The sequence below is a fragment of the Grus americana genome, chromosome 25 (assembly GCF_028858705.1).
Source record: "Grus americana isolate bGruAme1 chromosome 25, bGruAme1.mat, whole genome shotgun sequence".
Lineage (NCBI taxonomy): Eukaryota > Metazoa > Chordata > Aves > Gruiformes > Gruidae > Grus > Grus americana.
In genome coordinates this window covers 336,726-361,748 of record NC_072876.1, presented here as the reverse complement: position 1 = coordinate 361,748, position 25,023 = coordinate 336,726, and the positions used below count along the sequence as shown (strand labels likewise).

Below are 25,023 nucleotides of genomic sequence, written 5' to 3'. Positions count from 1 at the left end.
AACTCTAGTACGGTTGGACAGGTAGAGGCATGCGTACAGGACCGACGGAAATGGGAGTAGTATTGCCTTGATCACAGAGATATGTAACAGCATTAGAAAGACACTGACCCTTCCAGGCCAGCCGGGTTCCCCCCACCTCATTCACCTTTTGCTTCCCATCCCTGTCCCCGTGCCCAAACTGACCCGCTCGTCCCTCCCCCGCCCACTCGGGGTCTGCACCCTGGGGTAAGCACCCATGAGAGGGGGGCGATGGTGCAGCGACCTGCTCACGGCACCTCAAATGGAGCCTTTGAAACCCCGGAGAAGGGTCCCCAGCGGCCGTTTGACAACGGAGGAGGTCAGAGCATGGATGGAGCCGCAGGCGGTGATGTCTCAGTGAGCAGCTGGCGCGTCTCCGGACGCGGAGGGGCGAGGTGCATCCGAAAGCGTGGGCGAGGGGAGGGGGGCAGCCCAGGGGTGCGCCAGGGAGACGGGCAGCGTGTATATGGCAGGGCTGGCAGCAGGCAGGGGAGCGGGGCTGTCCCCAGCACCCCGACCTCCCCTCCCGGCCCCGCTGCTCTGTGCCACCTTTTGGGGGGGACCTGGCTGCCTATCCCCCCCCGCCCCAACCACAGAGCTGGCAGCCAGAGCTTTGGGCTGTGGTGGGCAAGCAAAGCTCCTTGAGGAGAGTATCCCTCGGCATCGGAGAGAGTGTCCCTGGGGGCATGCATGTCCCAGCCTTGGGAAGAGCATCCCTCAGCCTCGGGGACAGCGTCCCTGGGCTTAGGGGAGAGCATCTCCCTTGGGGAATGCATCCCTCAGCCTCGGGGAGAGCATCCCTGCGATCTGGAGAGAGCATCCCTGGGGGAATGCATCGCTCAGCCTTAGGAAGAGCATCCCTTGGCCTTGAGGAATGCATCCCTTGGAGAAAGCATCCCTTAGCCTCAGGGACAGCATCCCTCCATCTTGGGGAAAGTATCCCATGGGGCACACATCCCTCTGCCTCGGAGAAGGCATCCCTTGGGGCAAGCATCCCTTGGGGAAGGCATCCCTTGGGGAGAGCAGCCCTCGGGGAAGGCATCGCTTGCCAGGGCGCTGCCTGCATCCATCTGGGGCTCAGGAGAAGGTGACCACCTCACCCTGGGGGTAACTGGAAGAGAGGACGTCTTGGCAGGTGTCTGCAATTAAAGACAAGTAATAAACACACCGTTAGACACTGCTTTCATCGGCTGTTTGTGGAGAAATAGGAGAGGGAGAGAGAGAATGAACTTCAAGGGGACCCAAACTTTGCAGGGTGCAGAAAACAGAGTGACTACAAAGTGAAATGGCCTTCTCTGGAGGGATAAAATGCTGCTATTCCATCAGTAAATTAGGAAAAAATGTTTTTAAAAAGCCTCAGAATGGACCCAGAGATGGATACTTAGGAAATCTGAGAGTTTCCCTGAGAGAAACTAGACGTGGAGTCAGAGCGATTTTGAGGGTAAAAAGGAAGAGTAGAGGAAAGAAGTCATCCCTGCTGCAGCCCTCTCCTCCCAGAAAGCTGCTCTTGACCAAAACTTCCCAAGCCAACCCCAAACCAGATGTCCCAAAGCCAAGCCTGGTGCATTAATATCTCACAGTGTTTTTGCTTGTCTCTCTCTCTTTCTCTCCCTCTCCTTTGTTATTATTGAATTAATTAACATTGATTGGAGCTCTGAGTCACAACACCGCCTCTACCCATGTGCCAGAACCCGGTTTCCAGGCGAGGGGCCATCAGACGGGGAGACAGCGCCTGATCCACCCGATAAGCCATGTTGCTGCCCTTTCCACCCAGGGATTTTGCTGCAAAACCCAACACTAGCTCCTGACCATGGGTTTGACCTGGCTTTCCCTGCCACAAACCAAACACAGCTCCAAAAGCATCTCATTTTCCCCAAAATAAAAGGTCTCATCCTCCGTCGAGCATCGCTGCGCAGTTTGGGCGAGCAGTGCCCAGACATGGAGACTTTTCAAAGCCCCACACCCCAGAAAAACCCTTGGGATTGAAGTCCCTAAATCCCAGGGCTTTCAGAAGAGGTCCCCACCTCTTCCCGAGCTGCCACGACGGACCGGTTCAGGGGACCCAGCATCATCCCCCAGCAACAATTTGGGGACCAGCACTGGCCACGCACAAAGCAGCTGCTAAAAAATATGACGGCTCCTGGTTCAATCACTCCTGCAAGCAGCTAAAAGCTCTCAGCAGGGCTCGTGGCCTGCTAGAAACATTCCCCGTCAGGTCAATTGATTTACCAGGGACACGACTCGGCTTTTAACTCCCATCTCCTCCTCCCCGTTCAAAGCCATTTTGTGTGCTAGCTCGAGACTTGCTGCCCGCATCCTCCAGGGACCTGCCTTGGAAAGCAGCTTCCCAGCCTCAGAAAAAATTAGCACAACTAAAAATAAATAACAACAGCCGAGATTTATTTTTTTGTTGTTTAATCGCTGTCCCCCAGACAAAGCCGCCACGAGAAGACTGCCCTCCTGTCTCAGCTTATCCTTACCAGCTCGATTCCGCACCGCCGGTGGGTCCCAGCCCCTCTCGCCCTCGCAGCCGCTCCACAGTGTCCAGCTCCTTCCTCCACCTTTTTTGGGTGCAGATCTGCTGCCCAGCTGCGGTGGGGTGATGCCCCACCACCCCCTCCTTGGGCAAGGCAGGAGGTTTGGCACAGCCTGGCCGAGACCGAGCCCTGAAAATCCCCAGGGTTTGCTGCGGTGCTGCCAGGGCCACCTCCCCACATTTCCAGGGACGGTGAGTTCACACAGTCCCACTTTCCCCCTACGAGCACAGAATAATGGAATCATAGAATCGTTTTGGTTGGAAAAGACCTTTGCGCTCATCAAGGCCAACCATGAAACCCCGGCCCTGCCCAGTCCAACCACTAAGCCACGTCCCCAGGCTCCACGTCTACGCATGTTTTAAACACCTCCAGGGATGGGGACTCCACCACTTCCCTGGGCAGCCTGTTCCAGGGATTGATAACCCTTCAGCGAAAAAATTTTCTCCCTGAACACCCTTAGGTGCTGCCTCCACGAGCTGCCAGCCTCCACCTGCTCCAGCACAATGTTTGGATAGGTCCTACACTAACTCCGCTTTGGTCTGCCAGTGCACTTGCTTTTTTATTTTGTATTTTTCCTCTTTTTTTTTTTCTTTCCCCCCCATTGAAGATCTGTTTGCAGACAAGAGGCTCAGGAGGTGCTGAAAGAGAAATCACCAAAAGCCAAAACAGTCCCACAGGGATGGGGATCGCAACCCCCCCCTGCCCCCAGACCCCCTCGAAGGCTTCCCCGGGCCACCCCAGGACGCTTTGCAGGTCCCTTTTCTTTTCATCGCTGCAACAGGAGGGGTGTGAAGAGCCGCGGGGCAGAGCACCCCACCGTGCTCCCCAGGTGTTGGTGCTAAACATCTCCCAGCCAACATCTGCATCTCCCGTAACGCCCGTCGCCGTGGACCACGTAAAGACGAGGGGATTTCATGATGATGGAGCAAAAGCCAGCGGCCACCTGCATCTCCTGTGCTGTGAGGACTGGAGGTGCTACCCCAGTGAGGTGCAAGAGGAGGAGCACGACCTGCTCCCCAGCAGTTTGTAAAATACTTTCTGAGCCTCCATTTACCTTTTCATGGGGGAAAAGTGTGAAGATGGATTGCCCGGGCGGAGGTAACGAAGTAACAGACTGGGAGCTGGGAGGCACCTATTTATAAGCTCAACTGCATCTTATTTTGCATCTGCCTCTGCTCTCCCCATTCCTCGTCAGCATGGGCAAGGGACGGGGTTGCTATTTATTTTATTTTCTCTTTATTGTCATCAAATAAGCACTGAGGATTTTTCCTGGCAGTGCTGAGGAAGCCAGAAACAGGCTGCTTCTGGGCAGAGCAATTACTCTCTTGACATCTTAACCTCCTGCCCGGCTGCCTGACAGGCCTTTGTGTTTTCTCAGCTCTTTCAGGCATCTCCCGAGAAACAGAGCAGTTGTTGCAACAATAACAATTAATACTTCGCATGCAACCCGGGATGGCGGCACAGTCTCCACGCAGCACTGGACTCCAAGGCTCCCAGGAGGAGGAGAGAAGGAAGAAGCTGCTGCTGGATGATGGAGGGGGGAACTGTCCCCAGATCCCCCCGGATCCAAAGGATGAGGCCGCTTGGGTTGTGCTCCTTGTGCGACTGCTTTCTGCACCGGGCGTGGGTGGTTGCAGGGGTTTGGTCCTCATCCCAAAGCGTTGCCGGTCTCAGCAGACAGACAGATGCAGGGACTCCAACAACATCAAGGCAGCCCCATGCTACGCAGCATCTCTGATCCCATTCCCACTCTTGAGCATCACGTGCGTTTGCAGCTGCGATGGGGAGAGGAGCACGGCGCACTAAAGCTGCCCTGGGTACCACGCTGCCGGGCTATACATGGGCAAGGGGCAGGTATATATGGTATACACAGAGCTTTATCTGTATGTTCCTGCTCAATCACAGCATCCTGCTGAGAACAGGACAGCAGTGCAGACCTGACACGCTCACCCCATCCCATGGGAAACTCTCCTTTCCCGGCTAAGATGCCGACAGCAAGCTCACTGCCCCAACAGTCACTGAACACCAGTTGATTTTTTTTTTTTTTTTAAATGCCATTTTAGGACTTGGGCAGAGGCAGCCGGACTCCTATTGATTTATTCAGCTCGTCAAGAATAAATCAAACAACCTTGCTTTCTCCCGCTGCTTGTTGCCTTAGCTGGAACGTGCGCTCTTCGCCAGATCCCTAAACATAGATAAGCGGCTGGGAGGATATTCGGGGGAAGTATCGTATATTCTTGCTCTATTCTTATCCTATTCTCTAGGCAGCCAATTTTGGCTACTGAGATAAAACCCTGGGCTACAGAGATATTTAGCGGTCTGCTCTTCTGCTGCACTACAGCTCCTTTTATAATCCTATCCAGGGGATTAACCCCAGCAAACTCACCCCCAAAACCAACCCAGACCCCACCTAAAAATAACAACATGCTGTTTTCCCCCTCCTGCATCCCCCAAATCACTTGTTCAGAAGAAGGTGGGGAGGAAGAGGGAGATGATGCGATGGGTTTTTCAACAGTTTGGTGCCTCCCACTGAAATCCCTCCGTCTCCCATTCGGGGCTCGGTTGTTTTAGAGGAGCTTTTTGCACATTAGTCATCCCTTCTCCCAAGTTGCATAACGCCACTGCTAAAAATTGCATCGAACCAGCTCCATGTCAGCTCTCATACACAACCCTCGTTGCTCTGATGGGGATGAAATTTTTTGGGGGTCCACCAAGGGTTTTCCACATGGGGCAACCACCTTTGGTGTTTGGATGAGCTGATTTAGGAGCCTGGTGGGGGGAATGCGGAGGGGATGGGATCTCTTGGGATCTGCGGCTGCATCTGCTCTGGGGTTAATCCTCTGCTTTCAAGAGACAAAAACCCCAAAGTTTGAGTCTCTTGATCTGCTTCTTCTGCAAGAGACAGGGCAGCGGAGCTGGTTTTTCATGCCTGGTTTGTCCCCAAAGTCAGTGCGTGACCTTGGTTAAATCATTTATGATTCAGAGACCACTGAAATCACAGAGGGTGACCTTCCCTCTTGCACGGGCTGGGGATATTTCAGCTCCTGCTGCTTCCAGAGAGCTCGCTCCAAGGGGCAGGATGCACCGGAGAAGCACCTGCGTGGTGCCGCCACACTCGTCACTTCGTCCAGCTCACGGGATTTTTGGGTGATTCCTGAATGTGCCGATGTACCCCAGCCGTTTGGTGTGGGAACGCACTTTAATTACAGAACTTCAAGGAATGCAGCTACAACTCCGGTGCTGCCACAAGGAGTGAATCACTGTCGCGGCACACGGTTCACAGCACCGCAGTCAGAAACCACTATGGGACATCCTGGGCAGCGGAGGGATGAAGGTCATCCTAATTTGTCCTCAAATGCAGAGAAATTCCATCTCCAGCGCTGGGTCTATGTGGTGCTCGGCTCCTGCCATCAAGTCCCAGGATCCAGCTCATGGCACCAAGTTTTTTCACCTCTTTTTGGCTTCCTTTCAACTCTCGCTGCTCCGCTCGCACGGCTGGGGCAGGGCAAGGCAGGAAGGAAAGAAGAAAAGCAAAATAAAAGGCAAAGGCTTCTTGTTGGCCCCGTGTAGGGCTTGGAGGGGGGTTGTTTCAGAGATGTAGTGACTGGCTCCTCCTGGCAGCTCCTTCAACTCAGTGGGGAGGAAAAAAAAAATAAGCCAGACAAGGCATTTAACGCTTCCTCCTTGCGTAGCATCTCTTCCACTGTGGCAGCAAAGAGTTTTACTGCAGGAGGCTCTCAGTGTTAAATCTTCTCTACACTGAGGGAAACTGAGGCAGGGGGAGCCCAAGAAGGAGCAGGAGGGTCCTGGCTGCAGGATCTGCCAAAATCCAGCCCGGCTCCTTGGGGTTGTGGGGACCAGCCTTGCACCAAGGGGATCCTCACTCCGCATCATCCCCTGAGCACCAGCTCCGATCTGGCCATGATGGGGGAGAAGGACCCAACCCCCAAAAAGCTCTTGGGGCTTTCTTTTTTAAACCTACCCAGAGCTAAGCTTTGCTGCCCCTCCTCTGGCTGAAAGTCCCCAGGCTGCAGCCCCACCGAACTGGATTTGCTCAGAGTAAGGAAAGAGGCCAAGCGAGCACCAGGATGAGAGCCGAGACCAAACCAGCCCCTTTCAGCCACCCGACACCCAGACACCTCCGGGGAGGCAGAGCCAAGGCAACGGAGCTAGAAATGAGCCAGAAGCCAGGGGACTGAAGGTTTTGTTCTAGCTCAGGAAGACACCTGAGATCCTTCCAGATCATCCCAAAAATTAACATCTACGAGCAAAAACCAGCAGTGCAACAGGGAGTTCAGCACTCCAACCTCCCAAGGCTAGAGGAGGACGTGGTTCAAACCCAGCTCCCATCCCCATGGGGATGCTCTGCCCCACCACCCTGTGTCCATCTCCAAAGAGGATTCATCCCCCATCCATACAGGCATCATTTTGTCTCAAATCTCTCATTTCCCCACTATTCAAAAGCAGCAGCAGCTTTCTCAACCACTCCCAGGGACCCACATTCCCCCTCCCCACCACCTCCCAGCTCTTCATGGGAGCATCCATGCATATACTTTGCCAGTCCTTTGCCTCTGTGTGATCCCGCACCCAGCCCGGGGCCCGACAGCCTCCCACCTCCACGGGACCTCGGGGCTGGTTTTCCAGGCTGCCAAAGCCACCCTCAGCCCCAGGAGCATCCCTGAGGTTGGATGGAGAAACAGACACAAGCACAGAGGGAACGAGTGTGATTTAGGCAGAAAAAGGCACAAAAGAAGAGGGGAACTGCTGCTGGGCAGGGAATAGAGGTTTATTCATCTGTTGCCTTCAGAAACTTGAGGCTGTTTTTCTTTTTTTTAAAAAAAAAGACCTAAAATTATACGAACTCAGCCATTTCCAGCACAATGATATATAATTTTATGAGTCAACATGTCCTCCTTGCATTTCCACCACCCTTTAGCCCAAGTGCAAACGGCCCACGAGAAGGAGGGCTCAACACCAGAGGGAATCGCATGGGCTGGCCTAATTTATTTAGGATGAATAAGGTTTCAAGGGGAGGGGGAAAAAAAACCCAACAAACCAAGACCTACTCCAGGGACTGTCCCAAACACATGGACATGAGACAAATTCAATGAAGACGTTACACATCCTGCAAACCGGGCAGGGGGAGCACGGCGGCAGCGCTGGGCTGGAGAAGATCAGAACCCACTTCTCAGCGATGGAAATGTCCCAGCTCAGTCTCCTCTGGGCACAGGCACCGCCGTGGAGACACAGCGTCACGGGGAAGGGGGGGACAGAGCGACACGACACAACAAAGCGGGATCCAGGCGGCGTTTTAGAGGATGGAGGGGACAGGAGAGCAGGGACGCCGCAGAGGACAGGGAGAGCTGCAGCGGGACGTGAGGGGAGCCAAGCCCACCGTGGATCCTGCCACACCATCTATGCTGCTTAGGCTTCGGGATTTTCCATAGCCTTGGTGAAAAAAACGGAGAGGTTAGAGCCAAGCAGCGTCCTTCCCACGGCTCGGAAAGCGGAGAGCACCAGGGTGAGCATCGCCCAGCCCCGCACCCCAGTTTGACCCCCCTGAAGAATTCAGAAAGGGCTTTTTGAGGGCAACCAAGCTTCTGCAGATCCTCCAGACCTCCCCTCCCTTCCCCTTGGCTCTCCATGCAGTCTAGCAGCGTTGGCCGAATCCAGGACTCAAGAGTCATTGATGTTGGGAGACCAAATCGGTCCTGGCGGGTGTTGGGTTTTGTTTCCCAAATTGCTCTGAATGAGGAATGAGTCTGGGGATTTTGTGGGCTGAAGCAAATGGGGAAAAGCAGCAGAACTCAAACAAATATGAGATTTGGAAGGAGTTATTCCCCTGGCTCTGGTTTTTAAGCCAGCTGTAGCAGCAGGCTGCTGCTGACACCTTTCTGTATGGAGAGGAGCAGGTAGACGTGCTCATTATTTTACATAAGAAATTGCACTAAAGAGGAAATATTTCTATTGCTTTAAGCATGGGAACCCTTCACACTCTCCCAAAGAGCTAGAAATTGCTCCAGCTTTTATTGAAAAGCAACAGCCAGAACAAATGCTCTGGCAGGTCAAAAGCCACTTTTCTTTCTAGAAAGAAACTAAGTATTTGCACTGAAAATTGCATTTTTAGGACCAAACAGCAGCCCTGTTCAAAGATGAGCCCCAAGATCTGTTCTCTGGATCTCTGCACCTTGCAGAGACAACTCTGCTGCTAAAATACGGAAAACTAAGGAAGTTCTGAGCTGTGATGAGCGCAACGATCCTGCGCCACGCCATGCTCACTGCATCTTCCCAGAGAGAGCCCGAGCGAGCAAATCCAGCCTCACCTTTCCTTCCCTGCAAGCACCAGCACGCTCCAGAGAAAGCAAGGGTGTGCGAGCGAGGGGGGTGCCTCCCTGACAGCAGAAAAACAAGGTGATGGATGGCCCCTTTCATTTCCCAGCCACAGCAGCCAGCAGGGCAGGCACAGGAGTCTTCAACCACTTCCCAAAACTCAGCCACCCCAGGAGACACAGCTCCTCCAGCCTCAGAGCAGAGAGAGGGCTGGAGGACAGAGGGCTGCCTGCCTAAACCTGTTGCTGACTTCAGCAAAGCTTTTCCATTTCCCACAGTGGAAGCAAGAGCAGAATCAGGCCCCAAAGAGAAGAGCAATTTCCTTATTTACTTTTTGGCATGAATCCACGCAGTGAGCGAGGAGGGAAGCAGGCACAGCCCCGAGCCAGGGGGGACCCCCAGCCTGAGCTGGAGATGTTTCCCACCTACAGCAGCCAATGGAAAGATCCCCTTTTTCCCCAAAAACCCAAAAAACTGCAAACCTTTCCTTCAGCAAACCTTGCTCTTTTTCTAGAAGCACTGAGGCTCTTTGAAGAACTCACGCACTTCCTTGCCCACATCCCACCCTGAGCCACATGTGTGGGAAACAAGCGTGCCGAGATGCAACTGGTTCCTGAAAGTTTGGGGTTACCAATGGCACCCAAACAACATCAATTTGTCGAGAGGTGTTATGGGGTCAGGGCTTGCTGGAAGCCACCTTGGCCATGCAAGTACCTGCTGATGTGGTCGAGCACTTTATAGGGATGCTCTTTGTATGCTTGCTCAGATCACAGAATAGAAAAGGATGGAAATCAGCATAGGAACAGTGCCAAAATCATGCTGCCAGGTTTGATTAAGTCTCAAGCATCACAGTTTGGGGCAGCACTTTATAAAGATGCTTGATTGCTCCAGACCCCCTCAGCAATGTGACTCTGAGTGAAGGGTAAACCTGCCCCAAGCCCAACCCTTCATTTTCTCCATCAATCAATTCCCAATGCACATAAAGCCACACTCGTGGGAGCACCTGGGAAGGAGCTCAGGACTCCACCCCTCAAGGCCATTGTGGTTTTCCACCAAGCTCAGGGCCAGGTGCCACCACGGAGTCAAACCGCAAAGGACAGGAGGGTTGTGCTCTGCTAATTGCCACCGGTGCCATTCGTTAACGGAACCGGTATCCCAGCAACTCACATATGTGCTAACTGAGGTCACCGGGATTGCTTTTTAAATGGGTTTGTTGCCAAGGTGCCGTGTGGAGGCATCTTATAAACAGAGTGGTGGGGCAGCGGGTAACCCCCGGGGGATCTTACTAGGGACCTGGCAATACCGCGCTCCCCACGTGCAAATGCTCGCAGCTCCCGAGCGCACGTGCACGCTCGCACATGCTTTGAGCCAGCAGCAGATGGGGATGGGGTAACGCAAGCAGGCAGCATTGCCCAGGAACGCCTGTGCTTGTTTATAACGGCGGCCTGGCGCTCATCTGCGTGTTGCACGCACTCACATGTGTGTCCCTGTGCAAACGTGAGCTTGTCCCTGCTCATCCCCCCAGGCAAGCATCACCGGTGGATGCTCACATGAGCATGCCCACACTCGATCCCACACGGCTCAAGCCACGTGCCGGTCACGGCCCTGCACTGATAGCAAACAACAGAGTAAAATCAGCTGCATGATGCTCTGGCTTCTGGCAAACAAGCCAAAACCTGCTGCTTTGCCAGCATGCCATCAAAGGGTAAATGCCCTTCCCTCCCTTTAACCCGTTCCCCACAGCTCCTCCTGAAATCCCACTCTGGTGCTAATCTCTACCTCTTCCTACACCATCATAGCCAATCTTGCTGGCACAGGGGATGCTGAACTCATCCTGCCTCCATATGCCTCCACCCAAGCAGAGGACGGGGTCTCACATGCCAAGACAGATCCATGCCAACTTGTCTGGGCCCCAGCAGGACACATTTTGGGGAACTGCTGAGCAGGACCTGAGTGATGAAGGGAGATAAGGGGTCTGGAGCCATCCCCAGCAGCAAGGGAGCAAGGCGACACCACTGGAAGCAGCAATAGGGACAAGAAACAGATGCCACATGGCAATCCACTGCAATCCAGCTCAGTCTTCTCTGAGGTGCAGGTCCAAGGGGTGGTGGACAGGAGTAGCTCTTCTCTTTGAGCTGCCCCAAGGAGATCAACCGCTGGAATCGGGCTCGAACCATGACAGATGCTGAGATCTGCAGCATATTCCCGAACCAGCTCCATCTCCTGATTTCCACAGCTTGTACAGACCTCAGTACCTGTCCCAGGATCTGACAGATGGCCATCAGCAAGTTGGGCTCAGAACCAAGCTCATCTCAATTTGCAGAGCTGCCAACATCCCAGTACCAGAACAAACAGCCTCAGCAGGAGATAAATCAGGACCAAGAGAAGAGGCGCCTTTGCGGCTCCCAACGGCTTTTGGCTGGAGCACAGGAGGCTGCTTTGCCCCTCTGATCATCTCTGGTCACCACTGACCCTGACCACACTGGAGCATTTCACCAGGGAAGACACCAGCCCTGACCTCCTGGGACAGCATCCCATGGTCCAGCCCCAACAGCCCCAAGCAGGATATAGACATTGAGGTTCCCTCTTCCCAAGAGGTCTTGTGCATCACTTGAGCCCCTCTGGACACCCCATCCACCTTTCTTCCAGGTGTAAGACCATTTCAGCAAGGTGGGGGTGACCAACCCATGTACACTTTTAATTGTAAAAAGCACTCTGACATTTGCAGGAAAGACACCAGAACAAACCAGAAAGATCACCAAAGTGTGCTTTTGAATAGCTGTTGCTGCCACCATGCATGAAAAAACCTCCTGGTCTCCTGCAAGTAATGTGATCTGGGAACCCAGCAAGAGCAGCACTGGGTCCTCAGCTATTAGATCTACTCTAGTTCTCCTGGCTTCACTGGGACCAAGCTCAAGTGCTTCAGCTGCAGAGATGCCTGACTTGAGCATCTTGTAAGGATGAAGATCAGCACTGGCTTTCATCTATCTCTTTCATCCCTTCCAGTTCAGTGTCCCCCCCCCAGCCTGGGGCAGGACTAGATCCCCCTCACCTCTTCTCATCAGCAGGCATTAAGAAAAGAGACTAACTTCACAGAAAAAGGCACTTCCAGGAAAAACCTGAGGCTTTTCAAGCAAATATTTCTATAGTACCCTTCTGCCCAAAGATGAGCAAAGCTTTTCATTTTTTTCCTCTTTCTAAGGGACAAGGCTGAGCAGGAACACCAAAGGGAATCCTTGATTTCCCAGGAGGAAGCAATCAATTTGCTTCTACTAATGTAATAAATGCAATTGCCCCTAAACACCTCCCTAATTTCCCAAACCCATCCAGTCTTTACCAACCCAAGCAGTGCTACAGCAACAAACCCTTGAGGGCCTCCAAAGCATCAACACCACGAGCCACCAGATCTTGGTGTACAGCTTAGAGACATAGCACATCATCTTCTCTCCTGCCTGGTCCCAGCTCGCATGCACCATTCCCTGGGAGTAAGTGGGATTAGATGGCACCAAGGAGGTAGAGGTAGGTCAGCTCTGCAGCTACATCCTCCCACACCACCCTGGACACACAAGATGAACTGCAGAATTAAAAAAATGAGAATTATCCCAGCAATCAAGGGTGAAGCTGGATTTTGTGGCTCAAGGTAGGCACTGGATTTACCCTCCCAGGGCTGGGGTGCTGGGAGACGGGCACAGGGCATGCTCGCTGGTGGAGCAGAGAAGGCTGGAGGATGGTGCGAAGGGACCAGGCTAAAGAAGACTGTTGTTTTGTCATGGGAGGAAGAGTTTTGTGTTTTCCTGACTCATCTCCCCCACAGTTTCCCATAGAAAACCTCAACACTTAGCAAAGCTCACTTTCCAAACCCAGAGGAGACAGCCTTTCTGGCAGCCCAGTGCTTTTGGCAAGGCAACACTTGACACATCGCGGCTCCCCACGCTCGAACCCACCAAAAGACATCAGAGGGGGAGAGGAAAGGAAAAGCCTGTGGATTTCTTTCCCAACTGAAAACCTTTTGAACACCTTCAGTCACAACCTCACCACATCCCTGGGAGAGATGTCCCCCCCACACCACCCTTAGATGGGTGATTGAAGCCCAGGGAGAAGAGCTGGAGGGACAGGGCAGCAAAGGGACAGAGCTGTCCCCAAGGAGGGCAATACAGCCAGCATGAGGTCACAGACCCCAAATGGTGGTAATCAGGGGAGAACTTGGGGGAGGAGAAAACAAAAAGGATAGAGCTAGCACGGAGAGACACGGTGGATGGAGATGAAGCAGATGGAGAGGCAGGAAGACAAGTGGATTTAGGGAGCAGAAAACAACAGCCAGGCAGATGGAGATGAACCACTGTCTCAGATCGATGCAACAAACCTCCACCTCGCTCCTCCATCTCACCCTCCCCAGCCCACAGGCCAGCTCACAACTCCAGCAGCAGCCATACCTTTCTGGATGCCTCCATCCGCTGCACAGGAGAAGTCACCCGTGGCCAGCAGGAAGCACGTGGAGGATTTCTTGTTCTTATCCCGGGTGCTGGAGTGCCGCATGGGCCGCTTCTCCTCATCAGTCGGCGACAGCGGCTGCTCCTCATCTGACAGCACCACATTGGCCTCACCATTCTGCTTAGAGTCTGCAAGAAGGTGGCAGAGACCCATCAGCAGTCAACAAACCCACAGGACAAGGTGCTCGGGGCGGCCAGAAGAGTTTGCTTAGACCACGCAAGGAAACAGAAGACCAGACTGCAGATGGCCCAGAGCAACACCCACAAATTCAGGTACTGATCCCAACCTGAATGTGCTAACTCAGAGTGACCAGGGGAGCAGGACCATGCCAGATTTTAATCCCAAACAGCATCTTTTACTCCTGCTGAGGGTTATATACCCTGAGCGAAGCCAAGAGGGGCTTGCCAAGGAAGAAACACCCTTGGTCTTTGGGGTCCACCCACCTAATTGGTGGGAATTAGCTCTCCAAAATTCACACCACTGAGATACAGGCTGCTCAGGTTAGTGGTGAAGTGCTAATTTATGTCATCTGACTCTGTGGTTCATTAGCTGAGAGAATGCTATGCTAATGACACAGGTGAGGGGCTGGCCTGTGCTCCTGGATGGGCATTGGGGTGAAGGGATGGGGCTGACCTGCTCCTCCAGAGCAGGACAGCTACTCTCACTGCTCCCCGCTGCCAGGGCTCCTGGGGCAGACAGGATGCCTAGGCATGTGAAAGAAGGAGATTTATAAAGGAAAACACCTATCTGGGGCATTTGGAGCTCCCTGTGTCCCCACAGGACCATCACTGTTAAACACGTGTGGCCAGATGTGCGGCTGCTCAGGGCAGTGAATGCCACATCGGTGCGGGGGACAACCCCACCGTGGTCCCTCCTGTTTCCACGCTGCAAAGCCGGCTGCTCCGGAGGTGCTACTGGCAGCGAACCAAGACAAAAAGGGCAAAGCAGCCTGCATGGCCAGCAGTGGTACCGTGGCTGGGCTCTCACGGTCTCCCAAGCTTAGCCCAAGCGATGCTGCTCACTGACAACAGCCCACAGCTGGGGCCATACCCTCTCCTGACCTGAAGGAAAGACTGGCCAAACCCCAAACTTCAGCTCAGTGCATGAGACCAAATAATAACTGTACAGGAGCTGATTTTGCTCCTGCCCGAGCACAGGATTTGGAGCTGTGTTGGCCTTGCCATGCAGGGATGCTACATCTATGAGAAGATGAATGGGGAGGTGGGGGGGAATATCCATGGATTTATCCATTTTGGTGAAACTTGCCCTGATTTATGGTGGAAGGAAGGAAGAGAAAATCTACGCCAAAGGCATTACCAGGCTAAGATGGCAATCGGGCAAATGGTCTTATTTCTGTCAGCGTGAGGAAGAGGTTGGCTAGGTAGGGACACCTTGAATCACACCACGGTGACTTGATCTATTCCACTAGGAGAGCAGGATATGTCCTTTCCCCCGCTGCTTGGAGGGGGATCTTGATCTCAGCATCCTGGGCCACCAATACGGCACCCAATACCCAGACACCCGAGGGCCCCAGCCCTTTCTGCACCAAGTTCTCACCAACCCAAGAACTGGGGGCCACGTACTGCAACAGGACAGTCCCCAGGGACTCTGGGACACAAAGGACTAAAACTGCTGCTTTGGGGGCTCCCAGAGGTCCCCCCCTCCCTCTGCTCCACCTTTGGGGCCTCACCTGACCGTTTCCGCTCAGTTGCCCCCTCCTCTACCGCCAACGGGCAAGTGTCGCTCTGGGTGCTGTTACGGGGGGAGTTTTCCTCGGATTTGCAGTAGGTAGGGGAGTCCAGCGGGGCCGGACGCGGTATATGCTTTTTCTTCTTCTTTGGCAGCTTCTGCTTGGCCATGGCCAACGAATAGTACATCCCAAAGTTATTGACAATGACGGGCACAGGCATGGCAATGGTGAGCACCCCGGCCAACGCGCAGAGAGCCCCCACCACCATGCCTGACCAGGTCTTGGGGTACATGTCACCATAGCCCAGGGTCGTCATCGTGACTACAGCCCACCAGAACCCAATGGGGATGTTCTTAAAGTGAGTGTGGTCGCTCCCGCGGGGGTCAGATGTCTTGGCTCCAATCCGCTCAGCGTAGTAGATCATAGTGGCAAAAATCAAGACCCCCAAGGCGAGGAAGATGATGAGGAGCAGGAATTCATTGGTGCTGGCCCGGAGTGTGTGGCCCAGCACCCGGAGACCCACAAAGTGCCGTGTCAGCTTGAAGATCCGGAGGATCCGGACGAAACGGACCACCCGTAGGAAGCCCAGCACGTCCCGGGCAGCTTTGGAGGACAGGCCACTGAGACCTACCTCTAGGTAGAAGGGCAATATGGCTACAAAGTCAATGATGTTGAGCAGGTTTTTAATGAAGAGAAGCTTATCTGGACAGCAGAAGATGCGGACCAGAAACTCAAGGGTGAACCACAGGACGCAGACCCCTTCAATGTAGGTGAGGATGGGCTCCGTCTCCACTTTATGTGTCAGCAGGATCGTCGTGGTGTTGCCAACCACGAGGGTCTCCGTCACGTTGACATCAATGTTGAAGGCCTCGTGCGTCTCCAGGCAGAAGGTTGTGATGGAGACCAGGATGAAGAAAAGCGAGGCAAAAGCAACTACCTGCAAAAGTAGAAATTACACGGGCCATTAGCTGATTTGGGTCAGCCTCTCCTCTTTGGAGAAGAGCAGAAATTTTATGAGCCACTGTGACAAGAACTTTGGGGCAGCCCTGAGTCATACCTCTGGTGACACCTGCCTTTGGTACATCTCTTCTAATCCCTGCTAGTGAATAGCAATAGCAGTGATGGGAGAAGTCCAGATTCAATAAAAATGAGTGCAACAGGCTCAAAACACCCCAGGAGCTATGCTGCTGCCACCAACTTCCCCAAGACCAAGGATGGAGAACAGGGATGGCTCCCTGGACCTGTTCCATGAGTTGACAGCAAACTTCAGTGTCTGGGGCCATCAGTCCAGAACGTTTCTCCAAGTGCTACCATCTATCTGTGCAGGGGAAGGTGTGCTGGGCTCCGGCTGTGGCTGGAGATGTGCCAGAAATGACAGTGATGGGGATGAAGGGAGACATGCAACAGCCTGGGTTTGGAGCAAACCTCCACTAGGAACACACGTGAAAAGGGAACTTTGAGAGGACTAAGTCAAAGAGCTTGCCCCCAGATGAGATTTTTGCACATTCTTGACTGTGAGGTTTGGGGTTTGGATGTATCAGAGACGTCCTTTTGCCCCCTCCCTGCTCCCTAAGGGTCAGTGATGTACGTTGTGCCCACAAATGGTCCCAGGACCGAGAGGGCAGGACGAGGAGGAGAGGAGCAGGCAGAGCTCAGTGTCTCAGTGATGCCTGGACCTGGTGACACCCAGATGCTCCCGTCTCTCCCCTCCACCCGACCAGTGTGACCTCTGTCCCCTCCACACCGCCTCCTCCCCGCAGCACGCTGCCACTTCGCTTCGGATGCGAGTGAGGAGGGGCTGGCAGCAAGCGGTGGAAATCACAGGCTGTGTCAGAGAGAAAAGACTTTGTTGTCCCCCCCCATCAGTCCTGCTCAGTGCTCCTCCCCGACAGGATGAGCTCATGATGAGTCCATTACCCAGAGCATCTGTCTCCAAAGAGCCCCCGAAAAAAAAGCCTCCGAGCAGAAAAGCTCTTCTTCTACCTTCCTCCAGCATAAAAGCACAGTGAGTTTGGCTGCCTGGGAGCAGATTCTGCTACAGCACCCTTTGCTGCTAGCATACCCTGCCCACACTGAGCAGGATGCGACCTTTTGCTGTCCAGCCCACCCGACCGGCTGCGTTCAGCAGGCAGCCGCACCATGAGCCTGCTCAAGCCAACAGCCCGGGTCCTCGGCTGGCGTGAATCAGCAGCAGAGACAGTCTGAGTCACGCTTGAGAAAAACCTGGCCCCGGACACCAATGGTACCATGCCGGCAATCCTGAGCCTGCTGAGAGCATCCTTGAGGGACGTCCCCAAGGGCAAACCTGTGTGGGTCCAGCACAGGGAGCATCAGCCCTCCAAAAGTTAGGTGTGAAGTTTAAGCTGGGCTTTTATTGATGGAGAAACCCCTGGAAGATGATAGACACCTGCTCAGGGATGGGCCACGATGCTCCATACCCCTCAGGTCAGACCACGCTGGACCACGTGCTGTGATGCAGCTCTGAAGGCAGCCCTTGCCCATCAGCCATGCGCAGTTCAGAAAGCAAACCCAACAAAACAGTGGGATCTTAAAGCAAGGCCAGTTTAACCAGACAAACGTGTCTATACAGTGGTGGCATGGCCAAAATAATCTGCTTTCCAGCTGAGGGCTGAGTAACATTCCCGAGTTTTGCCATATGGGGAATCACAGGAAAACCTGAAGAGTAAAAACTTAGACTCGAAGCAAAGTAGGAAGGAAAAAAAAACTTATCAAGGAAGAGAGCGGGAACCTGCAAACACTCAGGCAATGAAACAGCCCTGCTGTATGAGCCGTGTAGGTGAGATCTGATTCAGCCCCAGGAACAAATGCAACCTCTAAAAATAGGAGAGTGAGGTTCACAGCCAGTGCCAACCACCATCGCCCCCCCAAAGTCAATAGTGCTGCTCCAGTTTTGTGTCAGCTGAAGGTCTGACCCGAGATGTCTTAATTCAGCTTTGGCCTCTGCTCCAAGCTGAACTTTTTTTTCCAAAACTGTCTTAAGGATAAAATAAAATCTATGTATATACCCAGCGACCACCAATACAGCACCAAAATCCCCACCAAACAAGCCCTCCAGAACCTGCCGATGATCTGCATGATCTCAACATGCACTCAACAGCATGGGATGGGTGTTCCCCAAAAAACCCACCACCCTACAAGGGCTCACTAGCCTGGAAGTCCCAATGGAAGTGAGGTCAGGACCCCACAAGTTGGGCTGCAAAGTCAAAAATAATGAGGAGCTACAAGTGAGCAGAGTTTGGAATTAGAGATAAAATCATAACCAGGGCAGTTGCCCATGGGGAGAAAAAGAGTTTTAAACTCCAGCTGGGACAGCAGCTACACTAAGGACCAAATTTTCATTGAGACTGGACTAGACACAGGAGCCAAGATCCTGTTGGGCATCGATGCTACAAGGAAAAGAGGCTAAAAAACTTGGGGAGAGAATTTCTAACCACACGTTCACGCAATTGCCAACTCAGGAGGTGCCAGGAGGGAGAAGTGCTGGTGGAAGGGAAAGATGGAAATAGCCAGGAGCCAACTGAGTCAGGGCCCGAGGAGCTGCTCCACAGGCAAGGAGGAGCAAGGACCGGAGAAATTCAGCCCCTGAGACTCTCAGTCACTGCTGTCGCACGATGGAGGGAGAGGGTTTATGCACGCAACCTGGGACTGCTGCTGCCCAAGTTTGGCAAGGCGCACCACACCGGCTGCTCCGGTGCATCCCCGGGCCAAATGCCACAGCTGGCAGCACCCCTTTTGCTCTGAAAAGGAAGGGGGAGACTCCGAAATGGGGCAATATTAAAGAAATCCCACTTCAGCCACCCCCAAACACCAGGGCAGCACCATCAATGTTGCACTTGCAGAGATGCTCATGTGTCCCTGAGCATTCTAGTGCTGAATAGTGACTCCAGACCAGTAACGGTTCCCTGCATTAACTGGGTGCACTGGGCAGGTTGCATTTGCTTGGGTCAGTTGCACTGCTCTGTGCCTCAGTTTCCCCTTCTGCCAAAGCAGTTCTCCTAAGCTATTGCACAACCATACTGATATTTTAGAGTGGAAAATAGGACCTGGAAGAGCCTGTGGTGCTAAGCTGAGCCTTTATCTTAGAGCAGTAAGAAGGAAGCAGGGAGCTCCCAGTACAGACTGGTCCCTCTCCCACCCCAGTCAGGGCTCACGTCACAGTCATCTCTGCTCCCTCCGACACACTCCTCTTGATTCTGTTTAGCAAATGCCTTTCTGAGAGCAGCTCGGCACATGGGAAAAGCAGGACCAGATAATAATGTGAAAAATCTCTGTTGAATTATTCTGCTTGGGTTTATTTTTTAAATTGGAGCTTTGCACCACTCAGAGCATCTCTCAGAGGCAATGAGCCCTCAGAGATGGGCAAAAGATCGGGTACCCCTTTCAAAAAATGAGTAAACCTCTTGCTGCCCAAGCATCCTCTGCATGTGTGTGTGCCACTCTTACGTTAGCTGCAAAAACACCGCCTTGACAAACTGACCCCCTGCCCCGCGTGCTGATGGTGGGCGTGAAATGCCTGCAGGATTTCTTACCATTGATGGTTTTTTTACACCTCTAAATGCATCCAGAATTCATTTAGAACCCAAATGCCTGTATGTGTGTCTGCAGCAGATTTATCAGCTGGGCATGACAGGGGACACACACGCGGGGATGGGACCGGATGGGTATGGAACGGCGTGGGTGGGTGTCTGGGGGTCGGTGGGCAGCACTTTGGGGATGATCTAAGAGTAGCTGGAGAGGAAACACGTGTGCAGAATAGTGCCCGAGACGGGCTGGGAACCCAAAGATGCTCCTGGGATACATCCCGGGCACGTCAGGGTCTGTGGGTAGGGATCGTCTGTGTGTGCAAGGTGAGGTCATGGCGGGGGGGATGTCAGTGCATGTATGTGCTCGTGTGTGTGTGTGTGTGTGTGTACACAGTGTACTGGGTCCCCAGGGAAGTGCGTGGATGAAGGGGGTTGGGGGGGGGGATGTTTGTGCCTTAACCGTAGCTGAGAGCCTGTGCTCGCACGTGCTGATGGGGACCGTATGCTGCGTGTGGGCAGCATCGACGCGGCGACAGTGGGGGACAGGGGTGCAGGGACGAGGGCACTTGCAGGGCACAGGGAGGGATGCTTGCGCAGAGGCATGGGGTGTCCTTCGGGGCTGCTGTAGAAGAGGAGCGCGAGCTCCTTGGGAACAACCATGAGGATCCCGTTTGCTTCAGGACCTGATTTGGGTGCCAGCAGGCACCAGCCCTGTCCCCCTGCTCCATGCCTGGGCCATTAAACATGCGGTTTGGCACAACACACACAACCCAGTGAGAGAAACCCAAGCCATCCTGCCTGTCCTACAGCATCCTGAAAATCTGCAGGACTCAGCCCTGCCAAGGACTCTTCCTGACAATCCCTCATCTCCACGTGCCCAGGAGGTGCCCAGGCAGCACCCGAGGGTGCGAAGGGTGCAGGGAGTGGGCTTGCCCCCAGTTTCAGCAATGTGTTGGGAGAGGACGAGGATATGATGGAAGAGACTTCCTGTAGCATGGAAGATGGCCGACGTGCCCCATGGTAGGGGGGAGATGGCTACAGGAGGGTGCATGTAACACACCGGGATAGTTTTTCTCCCTGAAGGGGATGGGGAGACGAAGACACAATCCCAGCATGGCCCCATCCCACCTCCCCTCCGGCACATTTTGGGAGCTTACCCTTGCTGCCTTGGATGAGTAGGGATCCTCAAAGAGTGCCCACATCCTGGGCTGCCAATTCCGACAGCAGCCACCCCCTCCGGCAGCCCCTGCCGCCCCCGGTGGCCTGTCATCCATGCCCAGCCGTTGAAGGGCCATCTCCCTACCCCCTTCCTCTTCAGGCTCCTCTCCACTGGCCCCTCCGCCAGGCTCAGGACTCTCGAAGATGTCCAGGGCCTCTTCGGCATCGCGATGCTGGCGATAGGTCATCCAGCAACAGGGCTCCACGTCCGTCTCATCGATGCCCCAGTAGGTCAGCTCCTCTTCGAAGAGGGGTCCGCAGATGTCCGCGGGGCAGTGCAGCTTGCCGGTACGGTAGTAGTTGAGCACGTAGGAGAAGATCCCGGGGTGACGGTCAAAGAAGAATTCATTGCTTTTACCATCAAAGTCAAAGTTGCTCTGGGCATCGGGGTCGGCGAGCCAGGCCAGGCGGGTGCCCGGCAAAGTCCGTAGGGTGCTTTTGTAGGTCTCATGCCGGGTGCCACCTACATTGATGGTGATCTTGTCCGACTCTTCCCCTTTGCCCATCTCTTCCTTCAGGCATGTTTTGGAGGGTGGTTTGTTCCCAGACTTGCGTCCACGGTAGGAGGAGACACACACCGAGCTGATCATAGATTTCGGTGGATGGGAGATGCACGCTACGCACACTCTTCCTCCGGGCGAGGAGCTGGGGGTCAGCGGAGGCGGGAGAAGGGGGCAGAGATGGGACTGGGGAGGGGAAAAGGGGGGGGCTCAGGCTTGGCTCTGGCCTCAGTGGGAGCAGGCTGGAGCCGAGCCGGACACCGCTGGCTGCGGGGGGACGGCAGGGGAGGCTGCAACCTCCACCCACTCCAAAACCAGCCCCCTTAATAAAACCGCCCTACACCGGGAGCCAGCCCAGCCCTGCCGGGCAGCAACAAGTGCGGGCAGGAGGGGGCCGCGGGCAGAGCTGGGGGGGGTGGTGTGGGGAGTCGGGCAGCCCCGGCTCCGCCGCGGGGGGATGCGGGCCCGGCTGGGGAGGACGATGCTGCTGCCAAGGCCTGAGGGGGGGAGGGGGGGGGCTGAGCCCCGCCGGGCTGCGTGTCCGTGTCCCGTTCCCCCCCACCCCCCGGTACCTGCAGCGCCAGGCGCGGGGGGGGGCCGCCGCCCGCCCCTCCCGCTCCAGCGGCTCCGCGCTCCCTCCTCACCCCCCCCGGGCCGGCCTCGGGGAGGGGGCGGCAGCCGGGGGTCGCCTCCCCGGATCCCGGCGGGGGGGGGAACGGGGGCGCCCCTTTCCCCTCCCCCCCCCCCCCCGCCAGGCCCTGCCCTCGCGGGGGGGCTGCAGTGCCGGGGGGAGCCCCGTGTGGCGGGGGGGGGTGGGGGGGGAGGCCTGTTGCGCCCCGGCAGTTGCCTCCCGTCTCGGCTGGGCGCGGGGGGGCGGCGAGGGCTGCTCGGGGCTCGGCGGGGGAAGCGCCGCCGCCCGGGGCTTTTATAGGGGCTGGGAGCGAGCGGCGGGGTTACGGGAGCCGGCGCCGCCCCGCCGGGGGGCCGGGGACCCCCCCCCGCCCCAGCGCCCAGCCCCACAGCCCCCCGCCGCTGCCCTCCTTCCCAACCACGCTCCTCCGTCCCCGCATCCCTCCCTCCATCCTCCCATCCCTCCATCCCCTCCACCCCCATCCCAGCCCCCCCCCCCCGCCCAGGCCCCCCGCACCCCCAGCCACAGGCTCACCTCCCCGCGGGGCCCGACGTGCCGGTGAGGCTCTGGGGGGGCTCAGTGTCAGCGAGGAGTGAACCCCGGACACCCCAGCTCTGCTTCGCGCCGGAGGGGAAATGCAGCCCAGAGCTGCCTGCGGATCTGGAGCCAGCTCTTGGCAGAGGCTCGAGCAGATCCCATCCCTCCCTGGCTCGCAATCCCTCGCTCACCGAGAGGTCAGGAGAGACCGACCCCAAGCGCGGGGCCGTGGCCGGTGGGGAGCAGGGTGGCTGCAGCCAGCCCTGGCCGTCCTTCCCTCCCGCGACCCTCCCCTGTCCCCCTCTCTGAGCACATCTCCATCCTGTTTCGGCTCCTGCCTGAAAGATGCCCCTTCCCCGGAGCTGTGCCCACCGACTCCAGGGCTGGGACACAGGGTACCAACCACCCCTGCCCCAGGGGACCTTCCCCTAAACCCCCCCTCTTTGGGGGGGCTCTTACACCCCCGGGGTGCTGGTGATGCTCAGCCCCATCTCCTGGGGCTGGGGAGGATGTGAAGAGCTGCGGTGCCCCAGGGGACGAGCCTGTCACCAAGACGAAGACCCGAGGGACCCAGTCCCACCAGCACTGTTTACTCCTGCACTGGCAGTGCTGGGGAGGGGGGATGCAGATGGTTGCTTTGGGGTCACAGATGGAATCCACGCACAGACCTGATATTGGGGTGGGGGGAGTCAGTGCTTGGATAATAGGGTCTTTGGTGCAGGGTGAGGGGATGGTGAGTGTGGGATGCTGCCCCGCATCCCTCTCTGCACCTCCTTGGGCTCTGCAGAGGGTCCCCCCCCAGGGCCCCTCCTCACCCCTTGCCCAGGTTCGTCCCCTCAGTGACATTCTCACCCCCTTACTGGGGGGCTTTGGGATGGCTGGGGCAAACGATCCACCCAAAAAGCCACGAGGCATGAGAGCCGCGCTTAAAATCTTACCACCAAGAAAGCCCTGCTCCAACTGTAACTGCAACTCGACAGCTTCCAGGGCCGGATCCTGAGCGGGTGGAGGCTGGCGTAGCTCCACACCCAAACCACCCGGGGCTGCACCAGCGGGAGAGCGTGGAGCCCGAGGGAAAACCGTGCTGGAAAAATCAAGCCTTGCATCACCGGCCAGGCATCGCAGCTCAGCTCCTCATCATCGGTAATGCGAGTTTGGCCAGGAGGAAGGAATGCTGCGACCTGATGCTAATATTTTATCCGGCGACTTTCATCCCAGAGAGATCTTCGTGCACGGCCGTTCCTGGGGTGGGAGGGGGTGGCCAGGCAGACAAATGGGTTGTATCTGGGGAAGGAAGAGATCTTTTAGCCAGCAACACCCGCCCAAAGCTGTCTGCTCTCTAAATATGCCTTCAGATTTTTAATGTCCATGAAAAAAAAAAAAAAGAGAGAGAGAGAAAGAGAGAAAATAGAAAGAGCTTGATGAATAAGGGCCTTTTTGGAGCAAGAGGGAGTCACTTCTGCAGGGACCTCCTGCAAGGCTGAAGGCATCTCGGATAACATCCAGGTGAAGGATGGAACAAAAAGAAGGACCTGGAAGTTCTCAAGGAGGATCCAGCTCCAACCTGGAAAGCCACAGCCATTGGGTGGGTCCTGAGGACATGGTAAGGGGTCTCTGGCTCCCCTCCACTGCTCTCTGTGCTGTGTCTGCCCGTGACCCGGCACAGCACCCCAGGGCCTGCCCATCACCCAGCACATCAGACACATCCCCAGCTTGGTACACCAAGACCAATGTAACGGGCCACAGGATGATCAGAGGGCCGTGTGGCCTAAAGGAGATGTTGGGGAGACAGCGGAATCACGCAGCGTCTCCATCCATGGAGGGATGGAGGAGGAAGGTGGACTGCAGCTCACTTGGGGGAGAGGCAATCCTGCTTTGGGGCAGAGATGGACAAACCAACCTCTTCAGGTCCTTTCAGCCCAGGATCCTGTTAACAAAAAGATACATTGACCTCAACAACCTATTGATGCTCCAGACAAGGTCTCTGCCCTCTCTCTTCATGCTTTTGGTGGGACAGGTCCATCTCCCATCTGTGGCACCCATGACACCACAGGGTGCTGATGGCACAGAGCGGCTCCCCAAGGCATGAACGCCAAGCAACCTTTTAGGCCGCTCTCTTGGAGGTGGATCTTCCGGAAAAAACTGTCGCAAGCCGTGGGCAAGGTTCATCTCTGCCATCCGCCTCTGCCGGGGTGAATTTTTCAGCTAAAATTGCTCGTTGCCAGCCGAGCGTGGATATTTGTGCTGCAGAGGTTGCACGGACAGAGTTTGCAGCCCCATCCCTCTGCAATCTCTGCCTGGAAGCAGAGCTAGCTCATTCCCTGAGCCTTGTGTAGGGTCTGCACCCCAAATTTCTCCCGAGGACGCGGGTGGCAGAGTCCCCGTGCTGCTGTCACACAGTGCCATCTTGTGGGTCCTGCAACTCTGCCTGAGACAAGGCAGGGAAAAAAAATAAAAGGCAGTGGAGGGTGTCTCCGTCCAGCAGAGAATCTGGCTCCATCTGCGGCGGCGCTGATGCAATTTTGCT

At 55.4% G+C, this 25,023-nt stretch overlaps 1 protein-coding gene across 5 annotated transcripts; it reads right to left on the bottom strand.

Annotated features, from left to right (window-relative positions):
* On the bottom strand, positions 1 to 24,572 carry KCNC4 (potassium voltage-gated channel subfamily C member 4). 5 transcript variants are annotated; one of them, XM_054804264.1, is made up of 5 exons: positions 23,435 to 24,569; positions 20,768 to 21,514; positions 15,067 to 16,003; positions 13,319 to 13,504; positions 1 to 1,157 (listed from the first exon to the last, which is right to left on the bottom strand). In XM_054804264.1, exons 1-5 carry the CDS (start codon positions 23,600 to 23,602, stop codon positions 1,096 to 1,098), a joined length of 2,100 nt encoding a protein of 699 aa, XP_054660239.1. In that variant the 5' UTR covers positions 23,603 to 24,569; the 3' UTR covers positions 1 to 1,095. The 5 variants fall into 5 exon arrangements, with proteins under 5 accessions (XP_054660239.1, XP_054660237.1, XP_054660240.1 ...); XM_054804262.1 differs by lacking the exon at positions 1 to 1,157 and adding an exon at positions 5,695 to 6,050 and having other exon boundaries at positions 23,435 to 24,572; XM_054804265.1 differs by lacking the exons at positions 1 to 1,157; positions 23,435 to 24,569 and adding exons at positions 5,695 to 6,050; positions 22,494 to 22,620.
* Positions 24,573 to 25,023: the final 451 nt, after the last annotated feature.